At 31.7% G+C, this 21,090-nt stretch overlaps 1 protein-coding gene across 1 annotated transcript; it reads left to right on the top strand.

Moving 5' to 3' along the window:
- Positions 1–14,878: 14,878 nt before the first annotated feature.
- Positions 14,879–20,519, top strand: Hand (heart- and neural crest derivatives-expressed protein). Its single transcript, XM_018503670.1, has 3 exons — positions 14,879–15,607; positions 17,288–17,937; positions 20,216–20,519. The coding sequence occupies exons 1-3, from the start codon at positions 15,526–15,528 to the stop codon at positions 20,348–20,350; spliced, it is 867 nt and encodes a 288-aa protein (XP_018359172.1). The 5' UTR covers positions 14,879–15,525; the 3' UTR covers positions 20,351–20,519.
- Positions 20,520–21,090: the final 571 nt, after the last annotated feature.

Here is a 21,090-nt window from a genome sequence, read left to right as displayed (position 1 = left end):
ATTTGATATAATGAGTCAAACCGATTTATCGGTGCGAGTTGCAGTATTAATTAAGAGAGTTATAATTAAAGAATGCATTTTACACACTTCACATTAAAGATTAAGTCAGAGTCGGATTAAGATTTCTGCTCCTAAGCACTTAAATCGTTGCCGCCGCTATTCAACCTTCAAACTGGGATGTTCAAGTCTATGTTTGCGTCAAATAACAAAAAAAAGGGAATTTTCTGTAAGGATTTTACTATAGTTTACCTTTATTACAATAATGTTTTTATAGTACACTTAAAAGTTGCAAAATTATTTATATTTCATTTACTACAATAGAACTCTTTACGCGCTTTTTTAATAGCAAACTCATTTGCTGTAAATCTACTTATTCTATTCTATGTATATGTTAATGATTGCGCGAAAAAAGCCAGCGTGGCCTCTCTTAGATTTCTCTATGATAGAACGAAATCAACACGAAGATCCCTGTTGTAAATCCCTCGAATTTAATAGTCGTGGATTGAGGGACAATTTTTTAGTCATTCACAAAAAATGCTTATATTTTTAGAAATTCTTTTTTAAAAAATGCCACTTCTAAACTTGCCGCTCCTAGGCATAGTCTAGGTTAGCTTCAAGTGCTAGTCTAAGTTTAATTTTCTAAATTTATTTGCGCTTGAGATACAATTAAGGGTGCTGGAGTGACCAAATTATCAAGATGTTACAATTCTATAAAAATCTTCGAATTGTCTCTATACTATTGACATTGATCAAGTTCAGCCGTCACTCCAGCATTGCCTTAATTAAAAAATACAAGCAATAGAAACAGGGGGAATAACAATTCAAATTTTAATGTCAGAATCGTACCAAAATAAAACACGGTTTCTAGGTTGAAATTTGTTATTTTCTGTTCTTTTATTGTCTGTGTTTTTTCAATTATGCATTAGGCATGTGTGAACTTTAAACTTGTAAAAGGATTTCCAATTCTGTAAAGCCAATTGAAGTATTTTCTAGCTTGTAACATTGATTTTGTCGATTTAATGCCAGTATCATCTCAAGAAAAAATTTTAGAGATTATTTAAAATAATGTAGATTTATTCTTTTTAAAAAAATTTTGAATTATTATAAATAAGAAATATCTTACATATAAATATATTTTCTTTCTTCGATTCTCTTAAAAATTTCTTATTTTTACCATCAAATTATTTTGGCGTTTTGATATAATTATATGTTTCTTAGAGTATGTAATAATTTTAAAAGGATACTATTTGTTTGTTTATTTCGTATGTGCATTGTCTATTTAAATAAAAAGTTAATTATCAATTATAATCGTTAATAATTTTTTAATAGAAGTCCAAATTTGAATGTTTGATGTGAAACCTGTTCATAAGTGCACTTTCAAATCCGATGGATTAATCAAACAATTTCGAAGTAAAGTTCATTAGCAATAACTTGTGCCGTTGTTTATTTAGGCCTTTACTTTATCTCTCATATTTCCCTTCCTTTACACGTATTGTACCCTTTGAAAGAAGGAATGACCGTCCCAACAGATTCGAGCGCGGCTTAACAGCCTAAAAGTAAGCCGAGAAAACAATGTAGAGTCTGTGCAGGATTCACGAAAGTAATCGATACCGCGATTCAATCGAGATGAGAAGATGGGAAATTTATCTGTCATACACTTATTGGAAAGGAGTATACTGCTATTTAAGAGTGGTCTTAAAAACCAACGAATAAAATCGTGATTAAATAATTTAAATAAAGAGATGAGAAAACAACTATGGTATATGTGAACATTTGATGGCATTATTAGTGGGAGAAGGATTGACATAAGTCCAGCCGTAATGTATATACGAGAGACACCCCAGGGACGCATTTTCCTGCCGTGGGAAAGAGAAGTGTGAATTTTCATAAAACGTTCAATACATAGTCAGTAAATTCAATTCAATTCAATTACACAAGTTCCTTGAGGTAGTATCGATTAATAATATTTTGCCTGAAAATTTGTCTTTTCATTCTAAACGCACAAGAAATTATGAATATAAAATATTATATTGCTGCACCTGGAAGAAATATAATAAACTTTTTTTAATTAAAAATCGATTTTAGAAATTATGCTAGTAATATTATAATTAATTATGCAATATGTACTTCAATGAAAATAAAATGTGATTAATCTAATTCACTATCGCTTATCGTTTTTATTTAAAACTATTTTCTTTTGTTTTTTATAATTTAAAATATATTTAATTTAATTGATAGTTGACAATGCTAAGAAATTTTCATTTTAATTAAGTACCCAGACAGCATACATTAGATGTCATCATCGTGTACTGTATTCATCTGCCAAACTTTCTGCATGTTTATAATTAATATAATTTAATTAATCTAATTAAATTTAGTCAAATTTTGTTTAACAGCCAAGAATATTTTTATTATTGCTATGAACTTACACCCTCGTTAAAGAGTTAAAGCGATCACAATCGGCTAGATTGCATATTTGCCGGCGGAGAGACACGTCCACATCTAAATTGCATTTCGTAATTGCGGAAGAATCAGCGGTGTGTTGCGTAAATGTGAGGGGCTTGTACCACGGGGCATAAGGTACGGTAGCAAAATACATTGCCCCCGTGGCACCCCGTGGCGACGAACAGAAGGAATAGATTTCATCCGAATCGTCATCCTCGGGGTAGCAAGTGGTCGACATCTGCGTGACCGTCGTTTCTCCGCAATGAAAATGTAACTACGTCTCTGTTGATGTTAGGCAAAGGGACATTTGCTTATTCTTTCCCACTTCCACTCCCTCTTTCCCTCATTCACTCTTTCTTTTTCCACGTATTATTAGCATGCACAATGAGACGCGCAAATGAATGAGAAAGCTTTCTATTCCCGCAATGGATAGTGTACTTAGTGTTGCAGGCGCGTGCTCTTGATTTATCGTAATTAAGCTAAAATGGGATTGGATTTTGATTTACTTTATGATTTCTGTTTCTAATAAATAGATGGAAGTTGTATCGATGACTACGTTTACACGGCAGGTTTACTAACAACAGTAGTTATAACTAAACTAACGTAAAACGGTGGTTTACATTGGTGTTATAACATCAGTAGGTGTTACTTTACATTCGATAGCGAAGAGGTGTAAACTTATAAAATCGATTTTAAGAGGCTGCAGTATACGAAGCGATTGTTATTACTAATCTCTTAAATGCTACGAATGCTTATAATGTAACCAAAGAATTATACAATTGTTTTTATTACATTAGTAGGATAAATTAAAACCGCTTCGAGTAAACGAGTACATATTTCAAGAATTATAACTACGGATGTTACTAAACTCAATTAGTACAAACACTCGATCGACAGTACGATTAATCGAAAACTTGATTACAAAAGTATTTAGTAATTTTGTTAATAAAATCCCTCGTTGCTTCGATTGCTTAAAAAAGAAACAATTGAGTGAGAAAATTGTGCGAAGGAATGAAAGCGGAAGAGATGAATGAGACCATGAATGTCGCAACTCGCTTCCGTCGCGCGTTCTCCAATTTCGACAACACGGGACTGTTCCGTCGGAACTTGTAAATACGAAACGACCCTGGATCATTCGGGACAAAATATTATAGCTTCGGCGACTTGGCGCCGACCTCCCCGGACGATTTTGCGTTTCAGTGATCTGGTGATCTCCGTGAGAAGAGGGTGTCGAAGGATATTCCTTTTCGACAACGTTAAGCAGAACTAGCACGCGTCGCGCGCTGCTGTCGCACCATACAATAAAATGTAATTGGAGGCGCTAGGACAATGGAGGCAAAGAGGCCTCTGTGGTTTCTAAATGCTGCCTCGGCACGCGGCGCAAGATGCAAGGCAAGGAGAACGTATCCTGGCGAAGGATATCTGGCATGCACGTGGAGGAGCTTCTCCAATACTTGCAAGATGTTTTTTTTTTATTATACGTATATCACGAAAAACGATTTTCATTGAAAATAAAAATTCTGTAAATAACTAATATTTTTGGTACAATTGAATTGCGGACGAAATATTTCTTTGGATCAAAAGATATTTGTTTATCTTGAAAAAATAAGAAAATACATTCTTCATGTTTATTTTATGAAATTAATTCTATATAAAATTCATTTATTTTTATAGCGTGTCATAAATTATTATCCAATTGTAATTACTGTTTTTATCTTAGTATTTTTAATTTTTTTAATATAATTTTTTAGAATCATACACATTTCTCAATTGCACCATTATTTAAAATTTGTTTCTCTTATTATATAAATTATTTCTGCATTTTTCACGACAGTTATAATTTTCGTAAATTATATTATTGCTAACAATTATTAATTGTTTCCTACGTAATTATTATTTACTTAATTTCATATATCACAAAATAACGATAATTACGTAATTTTCATTTTGTTTTTTACACATGCAAAATTTCAAATTGTGGTAGCACAGACTGCTAGAGGGGGACAAATCGGCACTTAATGGCAGCGTGAAATACGAAGAGGTGCCTATAAAAAGACACTCAAGTGGTTGCATATGAGGACGAAGCTTTGCGGCTAGCTATGTCAACGATTGTCCTCGCTTCCTTCTCATGCACGTTCAAATGTCGAACGAACTCGTAAATTGTAAATGCTGGAAAAGAAAGAGCGAGGGATTCGGCAAAGAGGATATACTATTGGCGCCAGGCAGAACCCAGTCGCACCAGGAAAGCGATATGTCTTACATTCCGCGTTATCTTTCCCACTTATTTTTTCGCCTTTTTGACGGTTTGCACTTGTGCCATCATTATAAGAATTTAAAAAAACATAAATATTTTATACGCGTATAACAATTTTAAGTATTTTGAATAAAAAGGGAGCAAATTTTTTTAATAATTAGATAAAATATTTTATTTATATAAAATTTGTCTAGTCTTTTGTTTAATTTTATTTCTTGTTTATTATGTATACTACTAAGACGATGTGAATTTTTCAACATGTAACTTGTAATCATTAAACTTATCCAGAAAATTTATATAACCTTCTGAATAAGAATAAGACAATATTGCGAAGAAATTTTATATTTTACACAAATTAATGTAAATGATATAATAAAAAATATTTAAATCAAAATAACACACAGAGAGAAAGAGAGAGAGAGAGAGAGAATAAAATATAATTGTAATATCAAATGCAATAAATTTAAAATTCCAGGTTGCTATTTGAAAGACGCTTCAAAATAAAATTATTAAATAAAAGAATACTTGTTATAATTTATTAATGTGAATAAAAGCATGGAGAAGTACAAAAACGAATAAAATTTCAGTCAAAGAAGACTTTGCGTATATTGGCTGAAAAATATAGATATCAAATTACATGTAAGGGATATGAGTGATCGACGCCCACCATGGTACAGTGATCTCGAGTAATACGAAACGAGGGCGGAACTGAGTATTTCTTTATTCGTCGTGTCTTCTTCGATTATGTCCATCTTTGTTGTTTTTTAAAGCGGCGATATAAATAATTGTTTTGTATAATCTGATAAATGACGATTCAATTATCGAAACAGCAAATCAAGACTATTCGTCTAATTTTGTGAAATTAATTAGCTATTATAAAATGACAAAGACTGGATTGTTAAATTTTTAATTAGTCAAATTAATTTAATATGTACATTAGAAAGTATAGTTTTTATTTAAATATACAATATATTAGAAAATACAGTTTTTATTAAAATTATTGAAAATAAAGTTAATTTCTCTCATATTATATATCGCTTATTCCGCTGTCGCAATTACTTCTCAGTTGGCAAATATAAAAACCTACACGTTGACAACATGAGACTTGTTAAATTTTAATTCGATCCTCCGACGATGTATCGGTAACGACGATAAATCGTGACAGGAATTGACTTTTTGCGAGTGTAACTAACACAAACTTGGGAAAAAGATAAAACCACTTAGGACTATAATAGTGCAGTCAAGATTTGACATCAGAAAAAATATATACAGACTGAACTTTTGATCTTTATTTTTGCATAAGATTGAAGGGGGAAAAAATTCACAAAAATGTTCAAAATAAGGCCCAAACATTGTAAAAATGACGTAAAACATTACTAGTTCGTCGCTTACAATAATATAATGAATATGATTCTATCTTGTGCAATAATAAAAATTGAATATAAAACATACCAATGCACATGATGCGTATTCATTTTTTAATAGATATTATTAAAGAATGAGTATGATATATCATTTCAAAGTTACCGTGATGCAAATGTTAAACATAGCCGCATCTATTTGTGCGCAAAACATACGAAATGCCTCGAATACGAGCACACCTGGAATTCTACAATCAACCATGCTGCTAATAACATCTACAATCGCGCAACAAGCAGCAATCATTATTTAATTATAACGTTTCGAGATCACGCCTTCTCATTTCTTGCAGGAAACTAAATATCAGGAAAAATATCAGGTAGATTTACAAAAAGTCACTATTTATACAATTTTTGTCAGAGAAAATAAGAGGGGGTACTGCCTGCTGATGGAGGACTACACACAAGCGTATTCAAACTCACTTCGTGCCACACAATTTCGTAGGTGGTACATGTAGGCATGTAAACTAGATGACGAGTAATTAGTTTCGTCCCTCGTTATTATAGACAACAAATTAGCCTCGTTTTGACGAATAGCTGTGTCAATATCTCTGTGTCTCCTCCACGAGGACTATGAAAAATCGCTACTTCCTAGTACGGTTCTTTTAAAACTTATTCAAATAATTTTCGTATGAGGTAAATCTTACAATTAAATCAAATAGTTTAATTATTATTAATTGCCGCCATTATTAATTAGAGAATATTGGGGAGAATACAATCCTAAATATCTTGCTCTTTAAAATTTCAATATATAATATTTTCTACTTCAATTAATATCAGAAACGTACCTTTTTAGTTAGTACGGTATGTGTCATGTAACCCTGTATTTGATTAAGAAAAAGATAACAATTAACTTGAAAATGTTGACGTAAACATTACATTAATTATTGCATGCCATATTTGCTGCGGTGCGTGATAATTAGCGGAATTATTACCTGTGTATGCTTCTATACAACTTTTACCAAATAACTTCAGGTTTTAAATTACCCACGTGCGGTAGACGAAGATCACTATTTTCGGTTTCCTCAGTCGGAAGAGTTACGTTCACGTTTGGGGGCCGTCTTTGTCGTTTCTATAGAAGCTCCATTAATACTCGGTAACGCAATAAACTATATTTAGGGGGCGGCATGGCGTACACGTAGTATGATTTGATATCTCGTGAAACGCCACATGGCCCCTCTGGATTTCTCTTTTCCTCTCACTCTCACTCTTTCTCTCTCATTTTCTATCCGCTCCCGCTTCGTCGCCACTGTCTCTTTTCCGCTTCGTCTCTCCCTTTTCCACCGAAAACCTCGTTCGCCACCGTTCGATTCTTTCGCTAATCACTAAGAGATTAATTTTTTAATCCGTACCGACCTTTTGCAGTCGAGAAAGTTTTGCTCAAAGGTCGAACTTGTATCATGTTACCGTGCGTGGCAAGATGAAATATGATGAAATTAATTTCTGTCGAAATCAACCACACTCATAATAAGTCGTCTTCGTCTAAACGAAAGTTGAAAATGTTTTTCGACAATTATCAGATTGTATGCAAGATAAATGTATAAATTCAAAGAATGGAAAAGTTACTATGCCGTTACTTTCATTGTTTCTTTTTGCAATAACATTTGATAAATTCCCTGAGTAAATTCTATTAAAACTTTATGTTGAAGTTTTATTGCAAGATTTGAAATTATAGACAATATGGTATGAATATTGTAATTATTATATGAATAACCGATTATAGAGTATCGAAATTTATAATCTTAATTTTTTAAAGAAAAAAGCACTTGTCATTTTCTTATAAAACAGATTATAATAAATTCTTTCGTTTCTTTCGATGAACGAAGAATTTAAGCGATTCGATACGAGGTGCGACGCTAAGAAAGAAAAAGAGAGATAAACGGAAAGAGGAACCACGTGTCATCGATGGGAAAATAAATAAATTCTGCTAGCTGTGCAAGGATACAGCACAGAACACCATGGCCTTACCTCCTTGTTTACGTCGCACTGCTCTTTTCCGAAAGAAATGGCCTATTTAACGACGGAAATAATAATTAGTGAACGTGTCGACGTTCAATGCACGGTCCGGAAATCCCTGCGCCACGAGACTGGCACGCGTCCTTTGTGTATTCTTCTTCTAAACAACGCATTCTAAACATTTAGAACTCTTCCGATATATTTCGCCATATTGTATACATATGCATTTTACAAAAATAAAAAAAGAATGAAAAAATAAAGAAATTGATCAACAGTAAATCAATTAAGATATTAATGCAAATAAAGTTTAACAGTATTGATCAGCTCCTAAATTTTTTAATTTGCAAAAAATACTTCAAAATCTATTAAATATTTTTTTAATATCATGATTTTATATTATATTATAATAATATACAGGTATAACTTTAAATTAAAAATTATTTTAAAAATATTAAAATTTTCTTAGTACTAGAATTTTTATGTATACGTATTAGGCGTTAAACTTAATTCCTGCCGTTTTTCGTCTCCAAAATTGATTTGTTTCGAAGGGAAATAATACCTTAATCAAAGTAATTTCCTCCATTTTCTATTTTATTACTAATTAATAATACCTTATTAATAATACTTTGATTAAGGTATTTCCCTTCGAAACAAATCAATTTTGAAGACAAAAAACGGCAGGAATTAAGTTTAACTCTTAATATAATGCGTTTATATAATATGTATTTTAATTAAAAAAATAGTAAAAGTCAGAGTCATAAATATTTTTAACTTTACATATCAAAAACTTGTATACATATTAAAATTAAAAATTTTATTAAATAAACCTTATTAATAAATTAAAACATTTAATTGCGAAAATATTAGTAATAAATATACTTTTGCAAAAACATTAGAAACTATTATATTAATTATATTAAATTTTAAATTAAATTGTGAGTCATTTTTCCAAAAATTAAAAGAAATCCGAGTAGCATTCGATCCGGTCGCATCAACCAAAACTTCGAGTGTTTATCGGTTGAACCGAAAAGAGCTCGAGTGCATTCACGAGTAATAGTCATACCGGGTGTCCTGTGGTTTCCCACAGCGCGGGGTAGAAGCGATTAGAGGCGATTAGAAGGTGTTCTGGATTGCGTCGCACCATCGCAAAAGCGACCGGCGTCAACCGCTGTATTCCTGCACTCTGTCGTCAACCGCCTTTATACCCCCGTGGAGTCGAGTAACAGATACCCAAGGGTAGATCTCACCCTTGATTTTTACGCCTGAGGCACCGTACACAAAGATCCTCAAAATCAATTATATAATTATAGTAGATCATATTTGTGCGTGCGTGTGCGCGTACGTGTGTGTGAGTGTGTAATTATTTACACTGAGAAATGCAAATTGGCGAACAGAATCTGATTTTACAAATAAAGAACGTCAAAAATTATTATAATAAGTATATTAATTAAACAATAAAAATCTTATTGGATCGTACATGTGAACACATAATTAATATAGGAAATAAATCCCGTAACTATAAGCTGAATCTTTAGTGATTAAATAATTCGGCATGAATTTATATACTATGTCAGTGGCAGGTTTACACTTTTGCATCCAGTATTTATTGGTACCCCTTTAAAACACTTGGCATCCCTTTCAGATAAATGAAAAATAAAAAAAATATTAGCTGCCATCGAAAGATACCACTTTTCCGTCAAAGCGTCAAGATTTTATTTTTATGCTCCAAAGCACTACTTCAAAGTGCCACATTGGCAGGAATGCACCTGACAAGCCCGCATAAATATAAAATTAATTTTAATCTCGGTTCCCAGAAGGATGGTGCTTCTGTGCCATCCTTTCGGATGAATTATATGATAATTTATCTAATATGAATAAACAAAGGAGTAAGAGCATAAAAGAGTTAACGAGAGAGTTGAAGTTTATCGAAAAGTGGAACAATCCAGCTTAAATGTCAATTTGTCACGAAACGACAGCAAATGTTAAAACATCACAGGGAGTAGAAACGAACGACGCCGGAAGTCAAGGAAGAACCGGAGGGGGAGGAAGGAGTGAGCAGGATGAAGCGATCCACCCTACGCGCCAGATCCCCATGTACTTATCTATGCTAGTATACTATCACAATTATTACTTAATATAGATATCGCGAGAAGTTGCCAGACATAAGGAAGACCCTTATTATCGCATGTTATCCGCTACTCGCTTCTTCCTTCCTTCCAACTACCGAATCCTGCGCACATCTCACGTCGAATAATAGCACCAAGAGAATCTCTGGTTGGTCTACGCCCGCCCAATCCTTGGTAAACAGTTGCCTGTTGGCTAAACAAAACTCACAAGAGGAGGAGAAAATTTGGGATACATCGGTATTATCCTTACGTTCGATTTTACTAATTATTTTAATAATAATTAAATTTCGCAAGATCGACGGAACTTTTAAATGCTGCCTTAGAATTATATATAAAAATTTTATTTCATAAAATATCATAATAGGAAATATATTGATTTCACACAAAAAATATTTCTGCTAAGAAAGTTACAAGAAATTTTTTCTTCTTGAAATTTTGTAATTTAAAACGTAAATAAAATTTATATAGAATGATGTCATATATAAATTAAAAAATAGGTATTCTATAACTAAATTATGCGATAACTGGTATATACACATACTTGCATATTATATAATTAATACTATGCCCCTATTATAGTTCTTCATCGTGTGTTCTTTTCATTTAATAAACTCTGAATTTTTTCCAGTCAAAGACATTCTTCCGTTAATCAGCTATGATCTTTTCATATGTTAAAATATATATAAAAAATTATATATTTTTTTTATTATACAATAAATAATTGTATTTTGAATTTATTCGAAACACAGAATCAGAGTAAATATATTTACTATCGTAATGAAAATATATAAAAATGTCTTTTAACTTCGATACTAAACAATTAATCCGGACACAACGATGGCAGATAATCATTGCTCCTTGAAGATATCTATCTTATGTAAAAATGGTTCACGAGAAAGGCAATCACGGTCGCCTGGCATCAAAGAAAAAAATTAGTCGTCCTATAAGTGCTTCTTTAATCGCGGCATTTCCCTTTGACAGTAAACCACTACCACTGGCTCTGTCAAGAAGCTTCTGCTGCAGTTGCCGACGGACTGGCAGTCGACCACTCGACCAATCACTTTTACTGATATCTACTACGAGAGACCGAAAAAAATGAAAGAGTACGAATTATCGATTACAGAGAAATGTCGGAGAAAGAGCGACGGAATTTTTCGGAAAACAGTAACAATCCTTTTTTATTGTTAGCTGACACTGACGGCTAATGCGTGATTTACAGCACATGAGACAAAGATTGACATTTATACCGTTTAAATGTTGTTTCTTATTTCATGATTGATATTAAATACAGTAGTAGTATATAATTGTTTAGTATCAAACAATTTAGAATACGAACAAAATTAAATAAATAAAATGTAAAATTAGAATTAGATTTTTATGTAATATTAAATATTACGATAATATATCAAAATTTATTTGTATTTATTTCCTTTTTTTTTATTTTTATAAAATCATTGATACGACAATCAATTTTGAGAAAGAAAATTCGTAGATTGAATGTAATATTTTATAAAAATTTGTTATAAGATCAAAATTAATATTTACTTTTTCATTATAATTCCCTACTTAATAAATTTGACAAATCTAATTTACGACTAGATAACTAGAAATAATTATGTGGCTATTACACATTAGCATCTGGTTTCTCTCGGAAATAAAACCAGACACGCTCGTCCTTATCACGGATAATGCATTCACTTTTCCTAATCGTTCGTTACAAATTTGTTCAATCTTATACGTACCATACAAATATGAAATAGGTACGCGAAACATATATTAGTTCGTATTCAGAACGCACTTATAACGATGTTAATGTGTATTCAGCATAGAGTTTACATTATATACATTATAGAATTTCAGAAATAAAAGTGCGCATTTACTGATAAAAGCACATTCCGAGAATACGGGCCACTATCGCTTGTAATTTTTTAAGAATAAGAAAAGTTGCGATAATTGTTCATTATTTATGTCCAACCAAAGTATTAAGAGGCTCAAATAATTAAAAATTAAAACATAAAAGGATAAAAGTTACGAGCAAAAAACACGATCTTAACTGTTCAATTTATCATTCAACTTATAATTAAATTTATCGTTATTCACTATTATATATTGAATATTCTTAAATGTTCAATGTATAATAGTGAATAATGATAAATTTTTTTTTTTTTAATTTAACAAAACAAATGTTTCGACCCCTATCGAGTCATTTTTAATGTTACCGCCTTCAAAAGACTCTTTCGAAATCTGAATCACTCTTCCGAAAGCTGGATCACTCTTGACCGTACTCCAAAATCTTACGAATAATAAAAAAAAAAACTTTGCGTATAGTTTGTAAAACAGCAATAAAAAACAACAGTTTTCGAATTTAATTTCTTATAGTAAGATTAAAGGATATGAATGAGTACCTTTGAAAGCTAACAAATATTCATCGAGTCTACACAAATGCTACCCAGCTATCGTCAGTCAAAAAATTAATCTTGATTATAATAAAACATTTTCAATACGTTAGTATAGTATATCATGATTATAATACTAAAATAGCCCTTTTTTCAACTGTAAATTTCTTAAAATTGTGATGTGATAGAGCAAACGATTCATTTTTATGCGTGTTCTTTTAATTAAATAGTGTATTTTAAAAATATAAAAAAATTAATTGTCGTAAACTATCGTCCATACAATTTTGTCTTGTTAAAAAGTGGAATGAAAAGGAAACAAGTGTCGACTTATTTATGCAAACAGGTTGTAAGGGATGAAGGAAAGTCCCGCGAGACTTCATCGCGCTACCGTTTTCCCGACAAAGTCCCTTTGACCTCGGATGTTGCCGGTGTTTCGTTTTTAACACGAGAAAACGAAGGGAAGCATTTTTTTTCTCAAAGGGTCGATATATACACTGGCAGCTATTATATGTTTGTTCGTGTCGCTCCGTCATCTGGAGAAGGAAGCGTGTCATCGTAAAAGTAGGTTGATACATCATTTCATTTTTTTTACTTATTACACGAAGATCCGATGTAATTATTAAACAACATTTAACGCCTGTCACAAAATTTACATATTGGGAACAAATAGATATGAAAACATCATAACAATATTAATCGAAATTTTTAGAACACTGCAGATGAAAATAGAATATCGTGAAAGTCTTTCCTTTCAGAAAAAAAATCAAAAATTGCATGTTTATATTCTAATGTTCTAAACAAATACAAAATTAATGGATATAAATTAATTGAAGGAGTTTAGATATAAATAAAAAACTAGAAAAAAATGTTTATTAATTACACACGTATAGTTTCAGGAAGTAATCCAAGGAGTTTCTATGTAAGACAAAATAAACACGTTCGTTGGTTTATAACATACATTTTTAAATAATAATAAATGAAATAAAAATGTAGAAAATGTAAAAATATTAGATAACGTGCGATTTAGGAAACTAGAGCATTTTGTAAATTTTTATTTATTTAACCTATAAACAAAAACACGCGCGCGTAAAGCAAACTTTAACCCTATTAATTTAATTTTAATAATATTCTAATCACAACAAATAATCAAGACTTAAACTATTTGACTAATATTTTCTGTAATTTTCTACTATGAAATACGTTAAAAAGCAACACTATCACGATTTTTTTATTTGTATAAATAACAACACTCCTATTGCGCTTCATGTCACGAGTGTAACGCAGCAGCGTTGTAGTACCATATAGTTCTTAAGTAACCTATAAGAAAGTATGTAAGTACAATAATTGAATTTTTAAGCCAGGTAGTGTAATCTTTTAGAAGCCCCGATAACGATTTTCACAACTTTACCCAATATAAGTTTTATATATATGTCGAATTAATATAGATAGAATAAACTATTTTATATAATTATTGCACTATAAAGAACCGAATAACTACTGATAATAATTAATTCTCGTAATCATTTAGCTTTAATTGCAATAACTACAAAATAGTTTATTCAACTATGTACATTAATTTTGCATATTGTATGTACAATAAAACTTGTAAAATTGTATAGTTGTCACTACAATAAAAAATGCTTCTTTTTTTGATATAGGAAAAAAATTCTCTCTCTCTTTCTCTCTCTCTCTTAATCATCAAGGTTCTCCCAGAGAACATTTAATTACGGAAAATATTAAATTCAAAAGATGTCCACACCACAAGGTAGAAGGATATCTGACAATATTTTTCGTTTTCTTTGGAGGGAATTTTCCTCTCTTTTCTTTGCACTACGCGAGTGTCGTCTAATTTGCGTCGCAGCTTCACACTATATCGCACCGATATCTCTCGCGGCTAATATATTATTACACCATGAAGAACCGGCAGTCGGAGCATTCGCGTTCGTTGTAGTTGATTGGCAAAAAGAGACGAGCACGACGACGATGGCGATACGTCGCGGCGGCGGCGGCGGCGGTGGCAGAGGGAGGATGCCTTTACCGAGGAACGTCATACCCTAAATCATACCCCACTTCGCCGTTCGTCGACGGCGAGCTCCTTCAATTTACTAATTGAATCCTGGGTTCCTCTCAGGGGCGTAGACCAAACCGAGCTCCGCCCGTTTTGACGGGGTCGGATCACGACAGGTCTCTGCGGGTACACCCACCCGGACTCGCGGCTACTACCACCGACAGCGAAACAACTGGGGCCGGGAAGACTATGCAAGGGGGCAGCAGATCGGTACCGCACCGAATTCCGTTTTCTCAGTATCCCTTTGACTGCACATCCGGAACTGCATCGCGCTTTTCGACAACGAGACCGAGCGCAAATATATAGCGACTTCAGCTTACGTCGGGTTTGCGCAGAAAGTGTTGCCTCGCACAACACAATATTCGGACGCAAATTGAAGAAGAGGTGTACCGCAAAGAGGACAAAATTGATAACAAAAGATAAGGAAATAATAGGACATATACATCAACGATCATTTTCGTGGAACGAGATCCAAGTGCAAGAGACCATCGTCAAAAGATAAAATAATCTGTGTAAAATAATACAAAATAATCGAATCGCACCGGTACATTTCATTCTGTTCAAATGAAGTTCGAGTTGGAGAGATCTTCATATTTGAAAGATATAAGAAGATATAATGAACAGAAATGATAAAACGTAACAATTAGACGACAGCTTTTCGTTGACGAGTCACAAAGATTGAAAAATATAACAAGATATAGTAATCCCACCATAATAAAATAATTAAGCTTTAAAGTAAAATATATAATAATTGATCGAGAGAGACAACGAGTTTAAGTTTAGAATTCGAGGTGAACGTTTTGTGAAGTTAGTACAAGTTGTGACAAATTAAAAGAACCTGACGGTGATAATATCGGACAACATGCTTAGCGGATACGAGGCACAAACAGAGTATTATCCGCAATGGCATCAACCATATAATTATGTCACTCAACTTCCCTACGGTGAGTGAATATATTCCTTCTTATTTTTTTAAATAAAATTAGTTACACCAAAAGATCAATTTGGATAGAAAAGCGCATTCTTCTATGATTTTTTTTCAAAATTAATAAATAGTAATTTCACGCTTATCTTATAGGCATGATTCCTAAAATAGGAAAATTTAAATAGATACATCTAATTTTTCCATTTTGTTTTATAAACATAGAGAAAAATTAAATGTAAAACAAAAAAATTTAGTAAGACAGAAATGTAAGGAAACGCGTCTTACATTGGAGTAAGGAACTTCTCAAACTACAAAATTTTCGTTAACTTTGCGTGCGAGCTAAATTTAGAAATTTAGATTTTAGATTCGCTGTAATATGTGTCGTCATATTTTCTTAGTGTATACCAATGTTTATCATTCTATACATTGCATCGTATTTTATTATTTGTTATGCATAATAATATACGTGCCTAAATGAGATAATCTATTTACGTAAGTTAAAGAATGGAAAAATTCCATGAAGATAAAACTCGATTTTCCTGTCTGCACGCGGAGGTTGACGTTATTTTTGCATTTCTTATCATTAATTCGTCGCTATTAATTCATGTTCAAGCAACACCTATCATTATAGCCAACTGATGGCGTACGAAAGAAGCAGTAACACTATCAAACAGCATAACACATGCAAATGTAATAGCACTTAATAAAAGATTAAGCATTTAATTTCAAAATGCAATAGTTTATGAATAAACATTGTATACGAGTTTTTTTATGCAAATGTATTTTTGTCTTAAAAATATCTTACGCATATGATTTGTTTAACAATTCAATATCTGTCATTAACGCAACGTTTTGCATAAATATTTCATTTTAAAAAACTATTATGCAAACAGTTAATAAAAATTTGTTTTGATCACTTTCGACTTACTTATAACGTATTAACAAAAAGCATTACAAAAAACAAACATAAATATATAATTATTCTGATAAACAAGAGCAAAGATTTATTATATTTTAAATTACGATGCTACTGTAATAGTATCATTTTTTCATAAAATAATACGAAAATCCGACAATTGCAAAATATTTCAAAGAATTAAATTTAAATTTCACGTATTTTAATTATTTTAAAAAATATAGAATATATTAAATTATTTTTAAAAGTATTACTAAATTCTTTAACACAGAATATATTGTGTAGACTAGAGAGAGACCACATATTTTTTTAATATCCTTATATTTTATTATATTCCTAGAACTCAAAGGCTTCTGAGAATTATTATACTTCGAGTTCCGAAAAATTATTTCACAAAAAAAGTTTTTATAAAAAATCGTACACAAAAAGAACGATTTTGCTAAAGTATCTAAAAATTTAGCTAGATCTGGAAATAATTTTGTTGAACCATCAAAATAATAATGTGGAAATTTCATGAAATATGATGCAATACTGCAAAAAGATTTGACATTATAATAATCAATTTAAGCATTTAACTGTATTTTATTATATTGATGATGAACAAACTTATTTTCAAATCTGTATCTAATTAAATGTTTCTATAGCAAAATCGTTTTCTCTATGTATAGGACATAGGATATTGTTATTACGCGAACAATTTTCAAGAATTATTTAAAATGCAATTTCACCAACGCGCATCTATAGATCACATAAAAATGCGATATGCATCGAATTTTTACACAGGGCCTCTTGGCTCGGTTCCCGATACTGACAGTCAATACTGGGGAGGCGCGGATTCCGGTATTTCGGGCGGTAGTTCAGGAGCCGGCAGTCCTACCGCATCAACACCACCCCTTATTGAAGAGATTGGCGTTCAGGAATCAAGTTACTCACCTCTGCAGCAATACGTGCATCCTTCGGCCGGTCAGCATTACACTAACTTACCATACCTCCAAGGGCAACAGGAAACGTCACTCCACCATCATTCACACCATCACCATCATCATCATCAGCATCAACCTAGTCATCGACGTGAGCATGAGTTTGTGAGCGCTCAGATAAGCCAGCAGGTTGTCGGCGGTACTCTTCAGCATCTTCATCAGGGTATTCGCGAGAGTGGTGTTGCACCCAGACCGAAGAGACGAAACACTGCGAACAAGAAGGAGAGACGAAGAACTCAATCCATCAATAATGCTTTTTCTGACCTCAGGGAATGCATTCCTAACGTGCCCTCGGATACAAAATTATCAAAGATCAAAACTTTAAGATTAGCCGCATCCTACATTGGATATTTGATGGCGGTATTGGAAAGTGACGAAGGAGAAGAACCTCAGACCTTTCGCGCGGAAATCCTTTCGAGTGGTAGAAGGAATAAAGCGACTCAACCTAATCAAGTAAATAACTAATTTAGTAATTTAGTAATTATTTAAGGAAAGCATGAGGTAAGAGAGGAGGGATAAGAGATGCGTTGCGAGAATGCGTATATAGAAAGAACGGTTTTACTCGAGTATCTACGCGGAAAGAATTTTTTCTTAGAATTTATCCTGAAAATATGACAGTCGTGAGACAACATCGTATTTCGAAGAATTTTAATATAAATCTCTCTCATTCATTAATAAAACTACAATAAAGTATAAAATAAGTTTGATCAATTTTACTGAAGTGCATGGTAAACATTTTTTTAATATTATTTTTAATATTGTATCACATCTACCATATTTTCAAGGTAAATTTTAAAAGAAAATTCTCTCCGTGTATTGATTTAGCTAAATGCAAATTTAAAAATAATTTTGTTGGACTTTTAAAATAATTATGTAGAATGCTCAAGCTGGTTGCTAGAATGTCAAAACTTCTTGCAATATTACTTATCATGCTTGAGTTTCTCACGTAATTAATTTAACGATCCAACAAAATTATTTTCAAATCTGTATCTATATTATTAGCTAAATTTTTAGATATTTCGCCAAAAATTGTTCTTTCCATGAATGAAAGTATGAAAATAAAACATGAGATTGTAAAGGAAACAGAAGTTCAAACAGATTAAACTAATATATAATGTGTTATGAAATAGGGCATATGTGTCCGTGTACAATTTAAAAAGTGATAGAGTAAATTAAATTATAGGATAGTTTAAAATTTTATATATATGTTTTTTTAGTTCTTTTCTTTGTCTGACTAATATTGTGGTAATGTAAAATAATTGTAATTCTAACAGAATTGATAAATATACTACTACTATTAAAAACTATTATTAATTATACAATTACATTATACAATTGCAGCTGTAATCTCATGATATTTATTGATATAATGTTACGGTATATATAGAATAGTCTGTATAATTTATTTACGATAAAACAAAAAATGAGGATTACAGAGAGAGAGAGAGAGAGAGAGAGAGAGAGAGAGAGAGAGAGAGATTATTCTGCTATCTAAAAAAACAGAATAAATTAAAAAAAAGAAAGGTTTCGCGGAATGTGTTTACATTTAAAAAAATGAAAAATGAAGTTCATAAATTGACGACAATTATTTTTTAAATAATAGCCACGTAAATTAATTAATAATTTTATATGAAAATAGCAAAATAAAAAATAAAGTTTTACGCTTAATAGCAACTTTTAACATTAACAGTTCTTATTAGAAACATATACTAACAAGACAATGCTAACATATTTCTGTTTATCTATCTTCGCTTTTTCTGCTTCTCGTTCTTCATTCATTTCCATACATTCTTGAGATTTTTTATTCTTCCGAAAAGTTCTAAAGAATTTCAAGAGCTACTCGAGGTTGCTTACGGCTTTTGATCGCGGGTTTGAAAGGTCTTCAGGATAAATTATTTCGTGTCTTGTAGACAGATTTTCTTAAATCACTCAAAACGGTTTTATAAGTATCGCGCTCCAACATAAACATTCACCTCTATAATTACATTCGTACATTGGCCTGAGAACTCGATCTTCAAAACCATCACGATTTGTTAAAAATTATCAATATCATATAATCTTACTATATATTTCATATAAACCCTGATAAAACTAAAGATCACGAAAAAACAATTTTGTTGAAATTTGCTTAATAAGTTAATTAACATAACAAACACATTAAGAAACGATTCAATCCAAACAAATCGTAAAAAGCTGTTGCAATTAATGACCTTACTTACAAATACAACTGATTACAGTGATTACTTCAAAAATTCTTTGTATAAAACATTAAAACATTATTCGAATTCAGTTTTATTCTAATAATGGGTCTTAGAATTTCCGTCGAAAGGTCATTGTCTTTAGAGAACTAGAAAGTATTATTACAGGAAAACAAAGAAAATTTGAGTCAATTTTCCCTCTAATTCTCTTCTAATTCTAAAGTTCGGAAACAATTTGCTTTCCTTAAACCCGTATTTTGTGGCTTTCTTCATTTTCTGCGATCGTGGGATTACCGCCCACGTAGAATTTTCTCTCTTCAATAAAGATCACTAATAATTCTTACTTGTGGCCCATACTCTTCGTCTCTTAAATAAATTTGTCAGACAATTCTCCATATCTGAAGGTTTTACGTCTATTAAATTAAAGACGAAATGAAAAAAAGCATTTCAGATTTTAGAGTTACATTAGTTATACGGACAAGATTAATTTTTGATGGGGACATATGTCATCGAGTACTTTTATTTCTTCACAGAATGAATCGTGTTTGCAATCTGCCTCGAATCTCAGCCATGAAGAACCGACGAAGAGCAAAGGACGGACGGGTTGGCCGCAGCACATGTGGGCCCTCGAATTGAAGCAAGAATCACCGACCAACCAGATGCAATAAAATACACCGGAGACATCACTGTCAAAACATATCCGCGATATTTCACAAAATATTGCTCGAAACGATCGTTCCTTTTTGCGCGTGACATTATTATTTACCGTCGCGTCGAAAAGAAAGTGTGGTCCACGATTTAACGATGCGTCTTTCAATCATTTTCAATTGTTTCGTAGAATTATAAAAAAATTCAAAATTTAATATATAATTTCGTTGAGAAACTGTTTTATAAAAAAAATGTCCTGAATTTCGAGAAAAATGTTGACAAGTCGCGCCTGGAAAAATGATATAATTATTCGGTGTAAAAAGGATGAAATTATTTTGTACATAGTATGCGTTTATGATTGTTGTGTACTGTACATACAGTTTTGTTCCTTTTATGATAATTGGTATTCATACTTGGAGCCAAAGAATATTATAATATTTGTCGATGAATCTTTTTTCGTAAGTTAATAATAACGATTAAGTTATAATTAAGATTACGATGTTTGATTGAATAACATGTCGTTAATTAGAATTAAGAATCTTTGTAAAGTTTTGTATAAAGTACCGTTATCGAAATGTATAAAATGTCACCAGCAATAAATGTACCATAATAAAATGTAATATTTTATTTTTTGTCTTTCTAATAAATTATTTTCTCAAATATAAAGAATCTATTATAATGTGTGAAAATAATAATACATATACAAATATAAATGAGTATTAAATAAAATCGGAAATATGAAATGTATCTGACATTATGT

Source organism: Trachymyrmex cornetzi, unplaced genomic scaffold, assembly GCF_001594075.2.
Source record: "Trachymyrmex cornetzi isolate Tcor2-1 unplaced genomic scaffold, Tcor1.1 scaffold16, whole genome shotgun sequence".
NCBI lineage: Eukaryota > Metazoa > Arthropoda > Insecta > Hymenoptera > Formicidae > Trachymyrmex > Trachymyrmex cornetzi.
The sequence above is the reverse complement of the archived record's forward strand: the minus strand, read 5'-3'. Positions and strand labels throughout refer to the sequence as shown.

Bases quoted from the DNA above. Each gene is read 5' to 3' on its own strand.
- Hand (XM_018503670.1), top strand. From the start codon at position 15,526: ATGCTTAGCGGATACGAGGCACAAACAGAGTATTATCCGCAATGGCAT. The intron at 15,608-17,287 runs GTGAGTGAATAT...ATTTTTACACAG, and splicing joins TGTCACTCAACTTCCCTACG to GGCCTCTTGGCTCGGTTCCC. The intron at 17,938-20,215 runs GTAAATAACTAA...ATTTCTTCACAG, and splicing joins AAGCGACTCAACCTAATCAA to AATGAATCGTGTTTGCAATC.